The sequence below is a fragment of the Bidens hawaiensis genome, unplaced genomic scaffold (assembly GCF_021521415.1).
Source record: "Bidens hawaiensis isolate Kalapana, Puna unplaced genomic scaffold, B.hawaiensis_p1.1 tig00000780_1, whole genome shotgun sequence".
Classification (NCBI taxonomy): domain Eukaryota; kingdom Viridiplantae; phylum Streptophyta; class Magnoliopsida; order Asterales; family Asteraceae; genus Bidens; species Bidens hawaiensis.
Window position 1 is genome coordinate 3,653,569 of NW_027491045.1, and position 22,079 is coordinate 3,675,647.

Consider the following 22,079-nt stretch of genomic DNA (forward strand, 5'->3'; position numbering starts at 1 on the left):
TAACGTTACCCTTGAGATTTTCGCCTAGATTCGCCACTATTCTAACCAGTACTAGAGTTTAACATAATCTATTCCATCTTTGTGCAAATATCATTTTGATTGATAACACAAAATATCAACATAATTTCTAAGTGATACAGTGGTCCTCAAAAAGTGCACATGGCAATGGAGTTGAAACTTCATAAGAAGACATAATGAGACAGCTAATTACTCATAGGAGACTATGATTTTAGTCTCTCTACATTAATGTATGGCCATATCTAGTTCCCCTTAGGGTAAGATGATCAATCAAAGACAAAAATGGTCTACTTTTCCACTTGGTGTTTGTTGACATCTCGAAAGATCTTAGAATATTCGTCTATAAAATTGTGATTTACGGAGCGTATAATATACGCATTTTGAGATATTGATGTTCGAAGCAAGCAATTTTTAAACAAAATTAAGTAAATGAATGAATAGTAGAGTGAAGCTAGGCCAAGCTAGTTAATACATAATTGAGTTTAAACATTAAATACATATATTGTTTTTTTTTATAAAAAATACATATGGATTTAAAAAAAAATCGGGTCTAGGGGAGCGTTGGGCTGTGAGCCGTTGACCACTCAGCCCCACCCTAGGAGGCCCTGGTGTTACCCTTGTCTGTTGATGAGTAATGAGTGTTTAAACATCCATCGCCTATATAGGATGGGTTGTTTTTTCTGCATTATTTATTTTTATGTTAGCTTATGCAAAACTTTTAACTCTTGTTTACTTTTTTTCGGATCGAATTTATTTCAAATCATGATGGGCAGCCTAGTGCACAAGGCTCTCGCATAAACAAAGTGGGAGGGGGGGGGACTGGACTCAAAATGTATTAAAAAAATTATAAATGAAGGGGGTCGGCCTCAAATTTTTAGCCGAAAACGGGTAAATTTACACCACGTATAAACATTTTCGGGCGAAAAACGACTAAATTTACATTGTTGCGCGAAAAAACAGGGGACCTGGCCCTCACTAAGCTTCGCTCCTGGGTATGAGCCCTGAGGCCGTGTCCACGGGTTGAACCCATGACTTATATGTTAGATGACATCAGACTTACCATTACTCCAAGGTTTACACCTTTTCAAATCAATATGTATTTTTAGACATTTAAGTGTTCTTTCATGTTTGTGTCTTGAATTGGTTGTTTGGATTAACATAAATAAATTAATAATTCAATATGATTTATTAAACTCATTATACAAATAAGCTTCTGCTTGTTGATTAACTTCATTGTACACCAACTTAAATAAACTATTCTACTAACTTAATACTAGATTAGGTGAAAACTTAAATAAATTATTCTAATAGCTTATTATTGTAATTTTGGTTAATTTTTTTGAGCTGACCTGGTTGAGTAGATTCCTCGAATACCCAAAGACCGAAACACAATGGCATTGTTAAAAACTTGGGCCCGTCATGTAATTTCGCAAATTAAAAGAATATAATTCTATCTAACTTTCTGATATTATGTTTTCATAGCATTATTCAGATGTAGATAGTAACCACTAAGAATAATGAAAACGGGTTGTATTTGTCGAGAAGGCGAAATGATAAGAATACAACCTACATAAAGTATCTCGATAAAACCATAACTGAACCATCGGTTTTTAAATTTATTCGGATAATGAGTGAGAGTGGACCGAATAGTTTGGGTTGGAAATTTGAAGCGGGTGCATGTATAACAGAGATGCACCTAAAGAATATGCAAATGACCGGTATAGTTTAGGGTGGAACGAGTATAGAAAACAAGGATTTAAATCGTTAACATAAACTATTATCACTACTATTACTATTAAATAAACAATACAACGCAACCGTGTCATGCTTTTCGGCCAACTGATCTTATTAATACAAAAGATGAATATACAATTATACATAAAAGAGAAGCCTTAACTTACAGACGGAGATCGAGGTGCTATGCTTGCTCCATCAACTTTCCAAATTGGTCTTTCCAGTTCAGAACATTTTCTTCCCCATTAACAACCTGTAGTTAAACATGATTCCATGATTCTTTATTTCAAGATAACCTTAAAGGCCACATGTAGGGCCATAAACGAACCAAACGTTCAGCGAACAGTTCATGAACCGTTCGGTTATGTTCGTTTGATTAATAAACAAACGAACATGAACAAGAAATTTCGTTCGATTAGTTAAACAAACTGAACAAAGCCCCCGTCAGTGAGATCGGTGAGATTGTGTTCGTGAACGCTTGGTAATGTGTTAATGAACACTCGTTTGTATATGTTATTCATGAAACTTTTATTTACATTTATTTATTTTATCTGAACATTTTATACTTTAATTTATTACCCTTAACATAAATATGGAACCATATTTTCACATTGTTTTTGCATTGTTCTCATTTTCTTCCTCATTATTTACATTGATGAATACATCGACCTCAATCTCTAGACTCCGCCAATTTTATTTGTGTTCGTTTGTGTTCGTGAACACATTCATTTCCTTAATGAACGAACAACACGAACATAAAATCCCGTTCAGTAAGTGTTCGTGAACCATCTGTGCACACATTATTCCTTAACAAACGAACATAAACAAAACCTTGTTCGCGTTCGTTCTGTTCATTTGCAGCCCTAGTCACATGCACAGCTCAGCTATGATTTACCTGGTCCCTGGTTAGCAGTGCATAGACGGGGTCCAGTGAGTTTTCCGATAACAGAATCTCACAGTTCCCCATAAAAAGATAATATATAGAATCCTAGCATAGACTTATCATTTTGGAAGAATCTATTAGGCTATGTGTAGTGGAGGGGCTACAAAATGGGGCGTTTTGCGCCATGTGGCGCCCAATCAGCAAAGGTGGGTTTTTGTTTTTGGGGTGTAATGGTGTTGTAACCCTATACACACACACACACACACACATATATATATATATATATATATATACCTCACAAAAACAATATAATAATGATAATAACACAACACAAGCAGGCGACAATAACCCCCCCCCCCCCCTTATCGCCCCACATTTCGGGGGGGGGGGGGGGGGTTGCTGCCCTTTTTCGCCTATTTCCGCCCACTACGTACAGCCTTAGGCTATGTGTAGTGGAGGGGCTACAAATTGGGTCGAATTGTGACACGTGCCGCCCAGTCAGCAAATGGTAGGTTTTTGTTTTTGGGGTGTAATGGTGTTGTAGCCCCATATATATATATATCACACACAAACATAATAATATACACACACACAACACAGGCGAGGAGTATCCCCCCCCACCCCTATTGTCCCATTTGTCGCCGGGGGGGGGGGGTGTTAAAATGGTTTGTCGCCCCAAAATGGGGTGTTTTTTCGCCCACTACGGGCTGCCTTATTAACTAACCTCAAATACCAATTGTTTTTCTGGCACTACATCAAGAGCTTCAATGCATATGAAAGCAGCATCTTCCTTGTTAAGGCTTCCATTTGTTGTACAACCCTGTTATTTGTAACATTAAACCAATTTCCAAATTTACCCTTTCTAGACTGAAATAGTGCAAAAATATACCTTCTCAAAACTGAAACCTGGCTTGCCCCCGCGATCATTAGTTAGCACCCCGGTTCTGACTATAGTGTTTGGAACTCCCGAGGCGGCTACCGTGGATTCATCTTGCTCAGCAAGATTCTTTGCATTACTATTCATGATTGCTTGAACACCACTGCTTGCTCTATAAACAGACAACTGCAGCATTGTTAAATTACCATATATAACATACAGTAAATCTATCCGCCCATGCAAACTACAGTTAGGAGTGTAAACGAGCCAAGCCGCTCTGAGCTGCCCCAAATCAGCTTGCTAAAAGCTCGAACCGAGCCGAGTTTAAACAAGCTCGAGCTTGAGCTCGAGCCTAAGGGGGCAGTTGAGATTGCTTATTTTCACCAACTTATAACTTATTAACTTTATGAAAAGTTAATAAGTTGTTTGGGATTGCTTATGTTGTGAGAGGATAAGTTAATAAGTTACAATGTCGTGACTTATTAACTTATGGGAAAAAGTCATAAGGAGCTAAAATAAGGAATTCCAAACATCCCTAAAAGTAAGCTTGTTTATTAAATGAGAATGAGGTCGAGCTTCACTTATCAAGCTCGAGCTGGCTTACGAGCCTAATATTCATATAATTCTTTTATAAAATATATTTATATAAACTTACTTTTATGTATAATTATGATAAAAATAACTAAATATAATATTATAAAATATATATGAATATATTATATACGTATATAAATTATTTAATAAATATTAAACAAGCCGAGTTCGAGCTTGAAAAACTACTCACGAGCTAAGCTCGACCTCTAGATATAGAGCTCTATACGATCCGAGCTCAGAGCTTTAGTAAAATAAGCGAACCGAGCTCAAGATCGGCTCATTTACGCCCCTAACTACAGAAGTAAATGGGCTGAAATTGGCATCTCTGACAAGAAGATAAAGAGTACCTGAGATAATATAACCACATGCTGTACCCCCTTCAAGCTCTCAACTTTAGATAGAAAACCTTCCTGCAAAGAAACATATGTACCAAATGATTCAGCTTGCATAAATGCTCATATAACATGAAGTTAAAACAAAAAAGAGTTGGATCGTTAAAATTCATACATTGGGACAAATAACTGCACGAACACCTCTCAGGGATTTCTTTACAAAAGAAGAATCCTTCGGATCTCCGGTTATTGACTTCAAACATAACCAGAAATTAATATTATGCAAGGTAAACATTAATGACATTTTGAGAAAGTAAATCCACTAACCTCAACATAAGTACCGAATGATTCCATTGCAGCACGTTTGTCCTTCACCAGTGCTTTAACTCTAATTCGTTTGATTATTAAAGATAATATAATGGTCTACAAAAGTTAAAATAGTATGGAACTTAAACAGGAAACTACACGTCTAAATGTTCAACAAAAAAACATGTAAAGAACAAAACTAAGACATCACAAACCTGACCAATCTCGTTATCACCATCAGTTACCAAAACTGCATCCCTAACCTCATCTTCTTCTGTGGTTTTCATAGTGATGAAAATGGTTTAGCTAACAAATGAAAGAAAATAAAAATAATAATAATAATAATAATAACTAATTCAGTTGTTCCAGTAGATTACCTGAAGATTTATCTGTTTCCTTCGAAATGAATTTATCTTCGGCATAAGGATCAGGTGCTCCATACCATTTCCTTAACTTTGGCCCCCCTACACTATCAAAGTCCGAGTCAAATATAGGCACGGTTGGTTATAGGGGTGTGAGTTTCTAACATGACAAGAACCCAACACGAAATTTGTGGGTTTAGGTTCGGTATAAACGGGTTCAGGTCAGTTTTGGAACGAGTCTGTGAACCCGTTTAGCTAAACGGGTCGGATAATCGTTGACCCGTTTAACCATTTACTGTTAGTTTTTTTAAAATGATTTATATGTAATAAATTAAATCGGTCGGGTGTCTTATGTCAAAATTTAATACTAAAACATAAGATTTTATAACTAGACGTGACTGTGTCATATAAAATGTATTTTTTTGGTGTAAAAAAGGAAAAATAAAGTATTAGCATGTGAAAACAATAAAAAATAAAAAAATATTCAGGGTCAAACAGGTCGTGTTAAGGTTCGCGTGTCTTACATGATTTTTGAAACCGGATCGTGTCAAATTTTCAGATTCGTATTGGGTTGGAGGAACCCGTTAACTCCACTGTTTGGTTAGAGCAAATAACTTATAAGCTAATTAAGGTCCATGCCCTTGTGCCCAATCAACTAGGTCTGTTTCAATTGAACAAGAAAACTATGAGGTATATTTGGCAGGAAGCTTTTAGGAGCTTCTAGCTTCAAGCTTTTAAGAAAAAAACTCCTATTCAATTAAAAGCCTTGTTTGGTTCAAGGAGCTTGAAACTTTTGGGTCAGGAGAAAAAAACTTAAAGCTTCTACTAGTAGCGTTTAAAAAGAGCTACAAGCTTTTAGTACTTTAATTTACTTAAATAATCTTCCAAAATAAATACATTTACTATTTTTGTTTTTAGTTATGCCCATTTTAGTAATTTTATACATTTATTAAAAGCTCCAGCTACTCGGCCAAACATCTAAATATATCCAAAAAGCTACAGCTACCAGCTTCCAACTACAACTAACAGTTAGTTTTGCCAAACATACCCGATATCAGTTATCAAATGTGTGTCCTAATTATCAAACTAATAGAAGATTCCTAACAAAATTAATAATGAAATGTAAACCAAGTAATTTTACTTTTTTCCAATTCAATAAGGACAACAACATTACAATTTACAACCAACTGATCAACCAAACTACAACAAAATGCACGAAGAATACCTTCGATATAGTCGAGAATGACGTCGAAGAAACCCGGTTTTCCCTTCTTGGATGCGAAGCAGATGACGGAGCGGTTTCTGGCATTGCTGATGGAAGAACGGTAGGTACATGAATTTGAACTTGTAAGAAGATTATTATTATTATTATTATTATTATATTTGTAGTGGCATGAAGAATGTAAGTATGAAGATATTGATGAAGAAGGTAGCACAGCAGCCATTGATGATTGATGATTTCAGTTAGCAAGTCGTTAACTCGTTACTCGTTATCGCTGCTTTCAAGTTTCATCCATCCGTTTTTTTTTTGTTTTTCTTTTTTGGATATTGCGCGAATTAATGATATTTACGATCATACCCTCGAACCATAGTTGGAAAATTACAAAAATAGACATAGTTTAACGGTGGATGTGGCGTAACCCGTATCCAGTGTTGCAAAAATCCCGACTAGACATCGATTAATCCTTGATTAATTACTAGTCCCCACTTCACTGATTAATTTTGGTCTCCTCGGTTAATTAATTGGTCAACGGTTAAATCCAGCTAAAATCGGCAGCTTTCGGTGAGATTCTGACCAAAATAAGTGGTTTCCGACGAGATTCCGACCAAAATGATCGGTTTCCGGTGAGATTCCAGCAAAAACTAATGGTTTCCAGCGATATTCAAGTCAATTTCCGGGCAGAATATGTTTGTGTATTTGTAAAACTGAAAATTACATATAAAGATTTGTGCATGTATATCTAAAATTGAAAAATATACATTAAAGTCCGATTCGATTAATCCGGATTAATCTCGATTAATCAATAGTCCCCACCACACCGCCCGATTACCGATTAGCGATTTTTATAACATTGTTCGTAGAGGTCTGACACGCTATTACTCATTTGTTTACGACTCATCTCCTCGTTTTGAACCCATCGCAACCAGCAATTACCGGCGTTGGTGTTCCCGAAGATACCGCCCGCTCTCATACGTTGTTTTCTAAGCAAACACACACAATTATCACCTCTGTTCTTCATGGAGGCATACCATCAAACCATACCGGTAACACCAGTGGTGGTTTTATCGCGTGGTGTACTATTCAAACAAGGGGGCCTTAGGGTGCCACGTCCAATCTAACCAAGATTTGTCATAGATAAACTTTTATTTTTCACTCCATACTTTTTTCTTTTATTACATATTAAGCTCAATGAGAACGTGTCATATCAGATGAATTGGCTAATGCGGCTAAGATTAGCCAGTCCCTTTGGGCACCAAAATTTATAAAAGGTAAGGCGAGATGACCAATTAGGAAACTACACGTGTCACTAATAAGCTAAATTTAACAGGCTACACATACATTAACCAGGGGCGTCAAAGATGAGTTCACCAAAGCTATAACGGGTGTAAGAGGTGTGAGAGACGGGATCCCTCACAAATAAACCAATAACACATTTTTATTTCTTCAATTTAATTTTTAGTTAAAATCACCACACCAAAATAAAATAATAATATTGCTAAACCCTTACATAGTCTATATGACAATGACGTAACACTGTAACATACTTAAAAGTTAAAATCGCTTCGTTCACACTAGGGGTGCAAATGGCTGAGCTCGGCTCGTTTAACTTACACATAGCTCGAGCTCAGCTCGTTTCGAGCTCTATTTTCAAAACTCAAGGTCGGCTCGTGATTAGATTTCCAAGCTCAAGCTCGGCTCATTTACTTTATTTATCAATTACTTTTTATATAATTATAATTATTTTTATATTATAATTTAATGTATAAAAGTATATGTTATTTAGTAATTTATTTATTTATTTTTTCATAACATTGTAATAATTAACAATTATTAAATATATATTTTTAAAAAATACATAAATAACAGTCTCGTTTAGTCTTGCAAACTGCTCGAGCTCGGACCCATTTATTAAACAAGCCTACTTTTAGGCTCAGGTTTGGGCTCAGACTCCGAGCTTTTTAGCAAGCCGATCTCAAATAACTCACGAGTAATTCGGCTCGTTCGCACGCACCCGTAGTTCACATTGATGAAACTATCCGGACCCAATAAGTTATAAAGCTATCCGGACGCCAACCCCACCTCTCTCCAACCTAATTTATACTTGACTTTCAGTTCCGAAACATACCATTTTTCACTAATAATAAACACCAGTACCAAAAAAGTGCAATTGTACTTACAATTCATTCATTCCAGTAAATCAAATCTTCTTCTTCTCGTCAGAAACCCTAATTCACATCTCCAGTAGTAAATCTCGAGTCACTTACAGCAACATATCAACCGGTAATTTTTAACTAATTATCTAATTAACTACTTATACATTTATTTACGGTGATTTGGTACCAGTTCTGTTATGTAATTATTATGATTGAATTCATTAGGTTTTTGGATCGAGGAAGATACAAATTAAATTAACGTGCTATCTGTGCGAATGAATCAATTACACTACGATATAATTATAATTTTAATTATGTTATTACACTACTTGATTTGCGGAGCTAGCACGTCTTTTTAGTATGCAGATTAGCTTTCCCCTAGGGGTATAATGGTAAAATGCTGAGGTGAAAGTATAATTATATATACAACATAATCATAATTGATATATAAGTGTAATTGCACTACGATATAAGTATGCTATTACACTACTTGATTCGCAGAGCTGGCACGTCTTTCTAGTTTGTAGGTTAACTTTCCCCTAGGGGTATAATGGTAAAATGTTGAGGTGTAAGTGTAATTATTATATACATAACATAGAGTAATTACTCTGAGTACGATGATGATGATGATGAGAGTAATTACACTACGATATAATTAAGTTATTACACTATTTGATTCACACATTAGTCACGCCTTTTTAGTTTGTACGATAGCTTTCCCCTAGGGGTATAATGGTAAAATGTTGAGGCGTAGTGTAATTATATATACAACATAGTGTAATTACATTACGATATAATTACATTATTACACTACTTGATTCGCAGAGCTAGCACGTCTTTTTAGTTTGTAGGTTAACTTTCCTCTAGGGGTATAATGGTAAAATGTTGAGGTGTAAGTGTAATTATATATACAACATAGTGTAATTACACTACGATATAATTACGTTATTACACTACTTGATTCGCGGAGCTGGCACGTCTTTTTAGTTTGTAGGTTAACTTTCCCCTAGGGATATAATGGTAAAATGTTGAGTTGTAAGTGTTTAGAAGGTTTAATTTGATTTGTTTTGTGTTGTTGAAGGTATTGTGATTGAGGTGCATGTGGTGGAATGTTACATGGAAACTGTGGTAGCAGTTGAAGGAGGTGATAGAAGTGAGATAGAGATTGCTAATCCTGTTGTTTACAAGCTTGCGCGGGTAATTCGTGTTTTTATTATGTTAGGGTTATGTATTTGCTAGATGGAATTGATTGTTTAGTTAGTTAGTTGAGGAGGTTTGAATGTGTGAAATGTTATATTGAATTGTAATGAGGAAATACCTTATGTTACTTTTTGCCGGTAGTTAGACTGGTTGTTGTGGAGGGGCTTTAAAGACCGTGTTAAAGTGCCACGTCACTGCCATGTAGGTAGTAGGGGCTTGATTTAAAGCCCCACCATTTGTCAACACTCTTCCTTTTCCGGGTGTTAAGGCCATGTGTTGTGGAGGGGCTTTACTGCCTGCCCTTCCACGTCATCGCCACGTATGAAACAGGGCCATATGTGTGTGTGTGTGTGTGAGAGAGAGAGAGAGAGAGAGAGTGATAATACAGCTGGCCTCACTTTCCCCAGGCCCCATTATATCGCCCTGGTAAAATTTTGAAGCCCCCTTCATACAGCCCCATGGTGGTGTTTGGGGCTTTAAAGCCCCGCCAGATAGGCAAATACCGCCCCTTCATAAAGGCCACAACGGGCAGCTTAATTTCTTGAAGCCCCCTCTCTTACTGCCCTTCCATTACCGGCACTACGCGGTGTTGGGGGATTTAAAGACCTGCCATGTCATTTTGCCACTCTCTTTGAAGCCCCACGGTGTTGGTCTTAGTGAACACTTGAAGATACGCATAGTGCAGAATTGACTTTCAACAATAGTTTTTTAATGATCAGTTTAGCAATCACATAATAAACTCTTAGGAAATATTAATCATTTAGTCTCTTTCATTTGTGCTTGAGTAAATAGTATTACCAGCATGCTTTCAATTTGTTAGTTAGTGAACACTTGAAGATAGGCATGCTGAACAATTGACTTGGGGGGTGTTTGGCCTAGTTTATATTTTTGTGCTTATGCTTATATTTTTTTGAAGCTTATAGCTTATTTTATATCATTTGATAAGCTCTTTTTAAGTGTTTGGATTAGCTTATCTTCTACAAGTTGATTATACATCTTAATAAGTTGTTAAATCCATCATTTTTAATTTGTTATAGTAATAAGTTACTTTAATATTATTAATCCATCACCATTTGAAGGCAAATGAGTAATTTACCCTCTTAAACAAACAAGCTTCTTCAAATAAGGCAATAAGCTAATAACCATCTTCAAATAAGCTTCTACAAATTAGCTTATATAAGCTTATAAGCCTAAGCTAAAAAAGCTAAACCAAACACCAAATGAAGCTTATTTTATAAAAAAAGCTATAAGCTTTGCTAAAAAAGCTAGGCCAAACACCCCCTTGCTGCACAGATTGTAATGCTCAGTATAGGAAGTCAGATAATAAACTTTTAGAAAGTATTAATCATTTAGTTTCGGGTAATTTGTGTTTCAATTTGTTAGGGTTATGTATTTGCAATATAAAATTGAATATTTAGTTGATATATTGAACTGTGATGAGGAAACTCCTTAGGGTATTTTTTGGTGATAGTAAGTGAACACTTGAAGATAGGATCATTGAACAATTGACATGCAGCAACAGTTTTGTAGTGATCAGTCTAGGAAGTCACATAATAAAATTTTTAGGAAATATTAATCATATAATCCTTTTTGTGCTTTAGTGTTACAAACATGCTTGTTTCAATTTGTTAGGGTTATGTACTTGTAACATAAAATTGATTGTTTAGTTAAGAATATTTGAATGTATGAAATGTAATATTAAATTGTGATTAGGAAAACTCATTATGTTACTTTTTGCTGATAATAAGTTAACACTTGAAGACATGCTTATTGAACAGTTGACTTGCAGCGGTTTTGTGATGAATCTGATGATCTGTCTAAGAAATCAGATAATACACTTTTAGGAAGTATTAATCATTTAATCCCATTTGTGATTTAGTATAGGTTGTATAACAAGCATGGTTTCCCAATTAGTTATGACCTTTCACAGGCAGTGTTGGCTGTTGAGCTGAAAAGATTAAAGATTTATATATAGTCTCATGAGTTAGAGCCGGAGATGCAGGCTTGCTTTCTTTATGTTGAGAAGTTTCTTTATAATATGTTTTCTGTTATTTTCTTAGGATAAATGAAGTTTAAGCTAAAATAATGCCCTTGAAACATCGTTGACGTGTTTTTTGCATGACTCATGATTCATCTGTTAACGAGTCTGTCAAGTCGTATCTTTTGCAAGATGTGTTTTATTATCTATAAGTTCTTTAATGTTTTGTGCTTAACGTTTTAAAGCAAAATTAGATGCAGAACCTTAGTGTGAAAACTGGGAGTCTTTAAAATAAAACGAGCTTCTGCTAGGGTCACTTTTACATGTACGTGGAATTAGATTTCAATAAGCATCTGATTTGTTGCTTCAAGCTTATGGCGAATTTGGCTGTTTGGTCTTATAAAGGAAAACTGGGATGTTGAGGACTTGAGGTTGTATCTGTTTGTATAATAGTATTAAAGACACTCATATACAGAAATTTATACATCGTTAAATGGATGCTACTTCTTTGGGATATATTAGATTATTAGCTCACTTAGCGTGCAGTGAAGGCAAATTGCTAAAATACAGGCTTTTGACTTTCTCTCTTTAGAATTTGAGGACAATTAACGGTCTAGATCATAGATATATGATAATTTCTTTATTGTCAGATGATGGGCATGTTGAAAATGTTACAAAAAGTTAAAAAGGTGTTGACATTCGTTACCCAGCTTGTTGGCCAGATCTGAATGATATTATACAGCAGGAAATTGAAAACATGTTGAAGGATTAGACTGATAGATTTGACCTCTATATATTCTCCCATAGGGTTTTAGCATCTTTCTTATCCCTTCCAAGTAATAGTGAGGTTTGTGCTAATCAGTGTTTAGACCGAGCAATTTTTTATAACTCTGATTTGACCTCACCCACCAATGTTTTCCATGTAAGAGTCCATGTAATCCATGAGTTAATTACACACTATATTTTACATTTGCTCCCCACCTTTCTAAAATTATGCCTATGTTTCTTACCGTTCACCCAATCGTAATACGGGACCACAGATGTTAAATTTTTATAAGGTATATCCTTCACTATTAAAGATAGAAAAGTTGTAAATCGGTCATGTATTAAGAGAATATGAAAGTTGATGGGACCCACACCTATTTACATAAAACAATTAAAATAGAAAATCTTACTCTTCTTCTTGTTATCACCATAGCAAGTGGCCTTGTTTTTCGGCAAAGTCCCGGCATATCTTTTTTGTACCCAAAAATGATCGCAGAACTTATTTTTGGGTAGAAAGAAGGTTACCGGAATTTTGCCTGAAAAACGAAGCCACCGACGGTTGTTCGACAGACAAGGAGCGTGAGATTTATTTTTGTTAACAATTTTATGTGTGTATGCTTGTGTCCCACCAACTTTAATATATTTTTAATACTTAGCCTATTTATTAATTTTGTTTTATAATCATAATGGGTATATTATTAATTTATAAAAACATACCAGATTTTTTAATGTCTGTTAGCAGCAAGGACCACCCATGTTACGATTGAGTCACCAGTAGGGAGCGTAGGCGTTATTTTAGAACGGTGGGGAGCAAATGTACAATGTGGCCTTACCATAGGGATCATCAGTGTAATTAACTCTAATCTTTATTGATGTTTTGACTTTCTATTTGACTGGTTGTCATTATGAAAGACATCAAGTTTATCAGTTTTCTGGAAACACAGAAGATATTTAACCTGAACCATACAAAAAAAAACCCAAAGGGAGCCAATTTATTGCATGTTAATTAATTTGATTTTACTGGACAAAGAAACAAGGTAAGGCACACTTGAAAATTAAGGGATCTGGTCTTGTACTTAGATTAGCATTGTTACCAGTCACTCTCATTGATGAGGGAGATGCAGAATATATTTTGAGACTTATGGGTCTTTGCTGATTTCTTCTCCAAGATGTTGCCGGTTGTATCTCTTTTTTGTCACAGTTAATATCAGCAGTGATCAATTTGACGTGTTGTGTACTTTCCAGGTTGTAGGCGATGGGATATACATACCTGCAACTGATGATGATATGAAAGCGGAGGACTTAATTGATCATAAGAGCTCACTTCAATTTGTTATAGAAAACAGTCAGCCTGCCATCTGCTCTTCAAATGATGACACTTTTGGTCAGGAGTTCCCACCCATCGACTGTGAAGGTCTCTTTTGTTCGGTTTTCCAATATTATTTCCCTTGTATGTCATTATATTCTGTTTTTTTCTGCTGGTTCTCTATTGGGGGTTCGTTCTTATAAATGTTATCGCCTTATTTTCTACATGTAAGAACTCATAAGAAGTGATGTATACTAATTACAACTGCTTATCTACTTAAGCATTCTGTTAATACCGTATCAATCTAGTGGTTTCTATACCTTGGTTTTCCATACTTCCAGGCTCTCATTTTTATGAAGATCGAAAATACTTTTTTAGACATCTCTTACCTATACATGCTTCAGTTTTCTTTTTGGATTGTATTTTATGCTTGTATTCATTTAAATGAAAATAAATATCACAGAACTCTTGAAATTCGAGGACCCTTCTACTCAAGGTGAAAGATCAGATGCCGTAGATGACTCAACAATTGACCTAGGGAAATTGAATCCCAAATTTGAGGTACTGTTTTGAACATCATGCAAGCTTGTTACTCATTTACCGATCATAACTCACCTTCAAGATTGTAGTACTCGTTCAAGAATGTGTTTAATTTGATATTTATTTTGCATTCATGTATTGAATTGCAGGAAGTTACTCGATCAGAGTCAACTCCTGTCGATGGCCAAATTGACCAATCTAGGGCTAGGAAGCAAGCAAATTCTCCAGTAGGATCCGCTGAGAGTGAACCATCAACTTCAACTGTATGTGCTAGTTGGAAACCTGATTTCTCTAAGCTGGAAGGGGTGATATGTTTGGACAATCTTTCAGTTAGAGAACTTCATGCAACTTTTAAGGCTACGTTTGGCAGGGAAACTTCTGTGAAAGACAAACAATGGCTCAAGAGAAGGATTTCCATGGGGTTGTCTAATTCTTGTGATGTTTCCGCCACCACTTTTGTAATTGAAAATAACAAAGTGAAAAAGAAAGACAATGTAGAAGTCTGTAAGAGTGAAGATAAGAATCGTAACACGGATTCTGTCGATGAACTTGAAGGAATAACTGTTAATGACGATGATGATGATAATAATAATAATAGACCAGTTGACCATATTCAAACTGTTCAAACCGAAGGTAAATTCAGTGGCGGCACCAAGACTGTGCCAAGTGTCACTCCTAAGCATCATATTGCTTTTGAAGATGATAATCAGGGAAATAAAAGAGTCAGGAAGCCGACAAGGCGTTATATTGAAGAAACATCAGAGTCTGACACCCGGGAGCATAGTGGAAGACTGGTTACTTCTGTTAAAAGTTCTGGAAGTGGACCACGAACACGTATCAGGCCTGTTCATAATATTCAACCTGTTAGGAAACCTCTTGTCACTCGTCAGGATTCACTTGGAGGTTCTGGGGTTGAAATTCCATATGTTTCTAGGATCAGAAGAGGACGCCCGAGAGAAAATATTATGGCCCTTATGGTATGTTGAAAAATCAATTATAAAATTGTGCAGGATGCTAAATCTTATTCTTAGTTTTTCTCTGCTCACCCCTTGCTTATCATGCCTTCTACATTTTTGTTTTTGTGTGTGTATGCTACTGTGCTATAAAAGAGTATTAGCGTGAATCACTATTTAATGTATATAATGATGCTTATTTATGGTATAATTTACTTGAAATTTCAGCCCTTCGGAATGGGAATGACAGCAAGTCTGGTTGGGAAGGCCCATGGTGGACATGATCCTCAATCAGATCACGAAGTCGAGGACCAAGAACATAACACCACAACAGCTACTGGATGGCTTCAACATCCTGTAAGCACTTGTATTTTTTACTATCGTTATGGTTCAGTAAATCCGATAAGGATGAGTGCTCCGTGAACTAATTGCTTTTTACCATACATGCTATAAGATTATGTGAAAATAGAATATACATCCAGTGTTAACCATTATGTGGTTTGTGCTCTTTTATGATGATAATGTTTGATCTGAATAATTTAAGATTTTGATTTGCAGTATATCTTTGTTATAAAAAATTATAACGTGATATTGTTTACTATTTTGATGATAATAATAATTATATTTGTGGGTCCCACATGAATGTAAAGTTGTAAACATAGGTTATCGAGTGTATTAGTTGTCAAATTAATTAGTGTTCAGTTTAGATTCTGCTACCCCACGAGGCTGTGGACAGTTAACAGTATCTCTCTCAATCCACTGTGCACGTGTGATGTACAGCTGCTTATTGCAATCCTTTTCATTACTCATAACTACTATGTATTAATGTTATCATCTAGTTATTTTTCTGAAAATTATAAATGCGTAGGTTTAGACAAAAGTCTTTATCACCACAAAAACCATCAAAACAAAGAAAATTATAAATTTACTTAACTTCATCAACCGAGAACATTCACATCAGGCTCTCTACATGTGAATATAGATTCTACATGGCACATGCAGTGATAACCTTTATGGTGGTTTTCTGTCGATAATGTTTGATGTAAAGAACTAAAGATTATGATTTGTTGTACGCTTATCACCTTCTGACTGTTATCTTTAATCTATATAGCTAATTGAGGAGCCAGTAGAAAAAGAACAGCACTCAGAGCATTCAGCAGACTTAAACAATAACTCTGATGATGTAGACATAGATTCGTATGCAGACATTGATTCAGACGATAACATATTAACCGTGCCGACCGCAAAAGGTGGGATGAGGAGGAAACATCATCGACCATGGACTCTTAGTGAAGTTGCAAAGTTAGTTGAAGGTGTTTCTAGGTATGGTTCTGGCAAGTGGTCTGAAATAAAGAGGATTGCTTTTGCAGCATGCTCACATCGTACGTCAGTTGATCTGAAGGTATTCAATTCTCATCATCCGTACTGTCTAGATGTGGCAGTTTTGTTCCATTTACTCATCAATGGGTCGATTTGGGTTGTTTGAAAGGTTTCTAATGCTTGAAACCTTCTCACTTTATTCAAGGACTTATATTATTTTGGTATGATAAGCATTGAAAAGTTTTCACCAAGGCCACCCAAATATTAAAATGACTTTATAGGCCGACTAAAGTATCAGTTTTTCTTCGAATTTTTAATGTCGTTTTATAACTTTAGACGTGACAAAGGTTTAAATTTATGAATTTACCCCCCCCCCCCAACACACACACTAAACAAAAATAATTCTGAGTTGATGAAGTCATATTTGGGTGGCCTTGGCGAAACTTTTGAATGCTCGGATGACCTATGTACATTCTTTCATCGTTTTTAATTAATGTAGCTGATACCAAATTATCTATCAGATAATATAATATTGGACAGTGTTTTAGGTCAATTCATCCCTGGGGATTGTTTCAGGCATTTTGCCACCTCTAATGCTGTATTTTCATGCAATATTATACAATTTTACCAATATGCCCCTGTATTTTGACAACTGGCTATGTTTGCAGGACAAGTGGAGGAATCTGTTGAGAGCTAGTTTTACGCAGTTACCAGCTGAAAAAGGGGTAAGCAATTTTCTTTTTTGTGTTGGAGATAGAGGTGGCAGTTCGATCCATTTACTTATGAATGTGTTAAATTTGAGTTGTGGTTTATCTTGAAGCGATAAAAATGACTTAGCTAAGAAAGGAACAAATCAAGCAGGTCTAATTGGTTAAAAGTCACCTAAAAATAGAATTCTCAACGATAAATGTTCGTTCTTTGTTAGTCAATTTTTTATTTTTATTATTATTATTATTATTATTATTATTATTATTTTGCATTTCAAAAAAGAAATTAGAGTCGTGTCAAATGGTGAGGCTTTAGTTATGAAACGATAAATGTTCGTTCTTTGTTAGTCAATTTTTTATTTTTATTTATTTATTTATTTATTATTTACATTTCAGAAAAGAAATTAGAATCGTGTCAAATGGTGAGGCTTTAGTTATGAAACGATAAATGTTCGTTCTTTATTAGTCAATTTTTTATTTTTATTTTTATTTTTATTTATTATTATTATTATTATTATTATTATTGGCATTTCAGAAAAGAAATTAGAGTCGTGTCAAATGGTGAGGCTTTAGTTATGAATTTGAGTGCTTAATTTACGGTTGTATATATGAAGCAGGTTCAAAATTTCAAGAAGCACTCATCAATTCCGATACCAGCACCGATTCTGTTAAGAGTAAGAGAGCTAGCAGAGGCGCAATCCCAAGTGAGCCCGGATCTGAAACCACTAAAGTTTAGTAGTAATGTAAATGATATGAAGTCTGGGTTTTTGTAAATTGGTTTGTTGAAGTCGGCCCGAAATTAGGAATAAGAATATGTCATCTGATTGTTTTGTACTAGTTTTGTAATGTTTTTTTTTTCAAAGTATTTCTAGATAACTTATTAACGAGGCTAGCTGGACCCTGACTAAGCTTGTGCTTGACTTCTTTAACCTAAGAGGGCCCGAGCCCTGTGTCTAGATGCTGTACTTGTCTCGTGAATGATGTTGCAACTTCGAGTTTGGTTCGTTTATTGTTTAATTTTTATATGTTACTAGATGACAACCATGACAGTAGTTAATTTATTTTGTGTGCTTTACTCGGTGACATGCGACTTAACTGTCATGTTTCTGCTTTTGCTCGCATTTTAGACATTTTGTAGATCAATAGTTACTTAAATGCATGGCAGTATGACGCGTGACTTCGGTCAATAATATTTCGCTCAGATGTTGTCAAAAGCCTTGATGAATACTATAAATGTGACGTGTTATCGTAGGTAAAGCTTTTTTTTTAGTATAATACTATAAATGTTTTATATTAATTTACTTACTATTATATATAACAATTTAGAAGTTTGGTGCCTTAAAGTCCCTATTAACCACTTTGCGGCACTGTATTGGTGGGTTGTTTTTTTGTTTTAGTTTCGATATTTAATGAACGTAACGAAAACTAACCAAATGTCAATTTTGTTTTTGTTTTTTTATTATTTTGTTTTAGTTACGGACTGTGACGAACGTGACAACAATTGACCGAATTCGCGCAGATTCACCGCGTTTTGCTTTAGTTCTGGTACTATAACGAAAACTGACCGAATGTTGATTTTGTTTTTTTAGTTCCGACGAAAACCGACCGAATTAGCATAGACTCTCCGCTTTAACGTCCAGGATTGATAGCGGCCCACCATTGGTCGAGTTTTACAGACCGACGTCACATTATTGGTCCACCCCAATTTTTTTTGTTTCATTTTTTGTCTTAGTTTTAGTACAATAACACACGTAACCGAAACCAACCGAACTCGCGTTGACTCATCGCATCAAAGCTTGAGTTTTACAATCGCCCGAATCTTACCAAATTACAACATTTGGGTCGATGAAAAGGAAACACATTAAGGACATACATAGTGAAAGCATGACTGAACCATATGTTTTAACAAAAGAGGAACATCTTGTAGTACATGTTTTTTTTCCAAAAATGGAATAATTTAAGATATGAATTCCATAAACACCATATCAAGACAATATTACCAAGAAAGAATAATCAAAGAATCATATTGTATGGTAGCCTTTCAATACAACAAAAAACACTAAATAAAAAACTGTAAAAACCGCATATACATTTATACATTTGCTTTAATTGTAGCACATAAGACAGTTATGTAACCCCCTATCTCACTCTGTTTTCCCCTCCCACTAAATAAGCGAAGTAATTCATACAAATATATTATGCGGTTCTTACAGTTCTATACTTAAAATTGAATATGTATTCAACGAGCACCCGTGTGATATCCTACAAAGACTTAACTTTTATCTCTTTCAATGTGATTTTCTCCTAGAGTGCTGAGAAACCGCATTACCTTCAAACAAATCCAACACCGCATTCTCAAGATCTTCAACCGTATACTTAATATAGTTATCCGAGATATGATTCCTGAACCTCCCAAGAAACGAACGATATGCCGGTATCAACTTCTCCAATATCGAAATCCTTAACTCCTCACGAAGCTGTTCATCCGGTACCAACCATAATGCTTGAGTCCTATGCACTTCCTCAAAAATCACATTAAACGACTTAAACCTCGCTCTCAACGCACTCTTTGAAACTCCAGACGAAAAACTCCCAGTCGAGTGTAACCCTTCGTCTCTCAGACAATGCAACACACCTATCCACGTCGCTCGCTGGTGGTTCGTGGCCGCTTGCTGAAAAACCCTCGTAAGCGTCCTGAGAAAATGATCCCCGATCATCTCCCTCAACTCCGCCAACCCTTTAATCTTTTGCACAATATAATGCACATTATTCATCATAAACAAATGCGCTAACGAGTTATCCTTATAATGCTTCGACTTCCCTTCCAAATTATACAGCAGTAACGTAATTATCCATATCAAATGGAGCACGAAGGGCGACACAGACTGCGCCTGCCCTTCATACTCCGTGAAATCCATATCTGGAGCTGCAGCATCACAATGCCGCGCTCCAGTTACAGGTTTCGAAACTATCAACTCCCCTAGCGTCTGCTTATAATCCGAAATCAAGCTTATATAATTCATTACATATCTCGCCAACGGATGAATCGTGCCTCCAGGTACCGGAACCCTAGACGGCTCTCGGAGCACCGCGTTTTCAAACTCGGAGATCATTCCTCTCGCCGCCTCGGCTAACCTCGATAATATCTCCGGCGCCTGAACCCTAACCGACTCAGCTAATTTCGAGTCAAACACATCATCAATATCCGGTAACAAATCTTGTAAAGAATCATATAGATCCAATATTTTAAACAACTTCTCCGGCGACCTGCGACTAATACTAATCGCCTCAGCGAAATTAAACAACTGATTCGCCGGAGACTTAACCGTTTCCATAAAACACAAATCATCAACCTCCGGACACTTAACTGATTTAACAGACTTAACCGATCCCGATCCGTGATCGGTTAAGTATGTTAAATCCGTTACCAGATCTTCAAATATCTGCTTACATAGCTTCTTTTCACTAGCGAAAAGCACTCGAATGCATACTTTAGCAGCACGTATCCAACGTCCGATTTTGGCGTTCAACGCCTCCCATTCGAGACGTTGGATATCACCGATGCTTAATTTTTCAACACCGAGTTTTTTAAACGTTCCGTCTACGACGTACTTGCGTACGCTACCGTACACTTGAACACACTCTCTGTGGTAACCAGCTGCTATCATACGTTCAGCTATTGTACGTAGATCGTTAACGCAGTCTGGCGGTAACAGATCTTGCTCACGTATGCTGTTCATGGATCTAATGCTTGCGAACGTTACGCTTCGTTCGTTACGATCCGTTAACGAAGCTGAACTTATTCTGGCTATGTTTATTGTTTCATTGCTGCTGGTGTTGTTGTTACTGCTATTGGGATTGTTAATTTCTTTGTTCTTTTCCGGTGACTCACTCCTGCAACTGCTGGTTCTGGGAGTGGTTCGCGGGGTGAGCGAGACCGAGTTTGATTCGTGGATCGACTCAGTCTCGATGGGAGTCGAGTTCGTAATAAGAATGTTACGAAACTCGTCCTCCAGACGCGCCATCGCGATCTGGATTGCGTTGTTGACTTTTGTTGACTGGTCATCTGCAAGTGTGTCCGCCTTGATGGATAATAACATTTGATCTACTGCTATTAAGTAACGTTTGATTTCGTCACGGTCGCCTTCGAATAACATTCCGGACGCCGTGGAGTCCCACCGGAGGATGATTTTTTCGACGGCGGTGACGTCATTAGCCGATGGTGGTGGTGGTTGCATGGTTGTGAGTGGAAGGTTTATAATATGTGAAAGGTTTGGATCTTTTTATGGAAAATGTATAATTTGTCTTTGATGTGAGGGGATTAAAAAACTAGCTAAAATACAAATTGTTATGGATTAAATAATTGGTATAGGGAATTAGTTATGATTTTATATTGATTTTTTAATGAAATGTTATATTGTTTTAAAATGTTACCATGTGATGTGGTGGTAATTTACAGCTAAGCGTTTTTTTTTTAAATCTAAGATTTACATTTTATTTTGTTAAAATAGTTACTTCAACTGAAATCTGAATTTATAGAATGAGCTAATTCCATAAAAATCAAGTAAATAAGTTAAATTTTGTTTTCAAGTTCATAAAAATAATGCAAATAGTATCTCATTGTCAACAATAGTCATCATCATACCGGTCGTCGTCATCGCCACCATCTCTATCAAGGGTGGAACCAGATAGAAAAGAACGGGTCACATGGACATCAAATCCACATATTTCTTATGGTTTAAACATGAGTGCACGTGTTTAAGCTTTGAGTAGGAGAAATTATGCAAGTTCAACTTCGTGAATTTTCGTTTGTTATTTGTCATGTATTC

The 22,079-nt window shown here is 36.0% G+C and overlaps 3 protein-coding genes across 3 annotated transcripts; 1 reads left to right on the forward strand and 2 right to left on the reverse strand.

The window, feature by feature from the left end:
• Nucleotides 1-1,887: 1,887 nt before the first annotated feature.
• Nucleotides 1,888-6,919, reverse strand: LOC143537055 (uncharacterized). Its single transcript, XM_077030919.1, has 9 exons — nucleotides 6,332-6,919; nucleotides 5,122-5,208; nucleotides 4,960-5,018; nucleotides 4,766-4,861; nucleotides 4,614-4,691; nucleotides 4,454-4,516; nucleotides 3,525-3,698; nucleotides 3,360-3,455; nucleotides 1,888-2,005 (listed from the first exon to the last, which is right to left on the reverse strand). The coding sequence occupies exons 1-9, from the start codon at nucleotides 6,549-6,551 to the stop codon at nucleotides 1,937-1,939; spliced, it is 942 nt and encodes a 313-aa protein (XP_076887034.1). The 5' UTR covers nucleotides 6,552-6,919; the 3' UTR covers nucleotides 1,888-1,936.
• Nucleotides 6,920-8,463: 1,544 nt separating this feature from the next.
• LOC143538520 (uncharacterized) lies at nucleotides 8,464-18,256 on the forward strand. Its single transcript, XM_077032069.1, has 8 exons — nucleotides 8,464-8,608; nucleotides 9,563-9,678; nucleotides 13,670-13,838; nucleotides 14,194-14,291; nucleotides 14,420-15,247; nucleotides 15,452-16,625; nucleotides 17,212-17,268; nucleotides 17,868-18,256. The coding sequence occupies exons 2-6, from the start codon at nucleotides 9,598-9,600 to the stop codon at nucleotides 15,644-15,646; spliced, it is 1,371 nt and encodes a 456-aa protein (XP_076888184.1). The 5' UTR covers nucleotides 8,464-8,608; nucleotides 9,563-9,597; the 3' UTR covers nucleotides 15,647-16,625; nucleotides 17,212-17,268; nucleotides 17,868-18,256.
• A 912-nt stretch (nucleotides 18,257-19,168) lies between these two features.
• LOC143537063 (exocyst complex component EXO70A1-like) lies at nucleotides 19,169-21,745 on the reverse strand. Its single transcript, XM_077030924.1, has one exon. The coding sequence runs from the start codon at nucleotides 21,486-21,488 to the stop codon at nucleotides 19,539-19,541; it is 1,950 nt and encodes a 649-aa protein (XP_076887039.1). The 5' UTR covers nucleotides 21,489-21,745; the 3' UTR covers nucleotides 19,169-19,538.
• Between the last annotated feature and the right edge of the window lie 334 nt (nucleotides 21,746-22,079).

Coding starts and splice junctions, on each gene's coding strand:
- LOC143538520 (XM_077032069.1), top strand. CDS start 9,598: ATGGAAACTGTGGTAGCAGTTGAAGGAGGTGATAGAAGTGAGATAGAG. Junction 9,679..13,669: donor TTGTTTACAAGCTTGCGCGG/GTAATTCGTGTT, acceptor TGTACTTTCCAG/GTTGTAGGCGATGGGATATA. Junction 14,292..14,419: donor AATTGAATCCCAAATTTGAG/GTACTGTTTTGA, acceptor ATTGAATTGCAG/GAAGTTACTCGATCAGAGTC.
- LOC143537063 (XM_077030924.1), bottom strand. CDS start 21,488: ATGCAACCACCACCACCATCGGCTAATGACGTCACCGCCGTCGAAAAA.
- LOC143537055 (XM_077030919.1), bottom strand. CDS start 6,551: ATGGCTGCTGTGCTACCTTCTTCATCAATATCTTCATACTTACATTCT. Junction 5,209..6,331: donor CATTCTCGACTATATCGAAG/GTATTCTTCGTG, acceptor TTGATAGTGTAG/GGGGGCCAAAGTTAAGGAAA. Junction 4,517..4,613: donor GTGCAGTTATTTGTCCCAAT/GTATGAATTTTA, acceptor GTTTCTTTGCAG/GAAGGTTTTCTATCTAAAGT.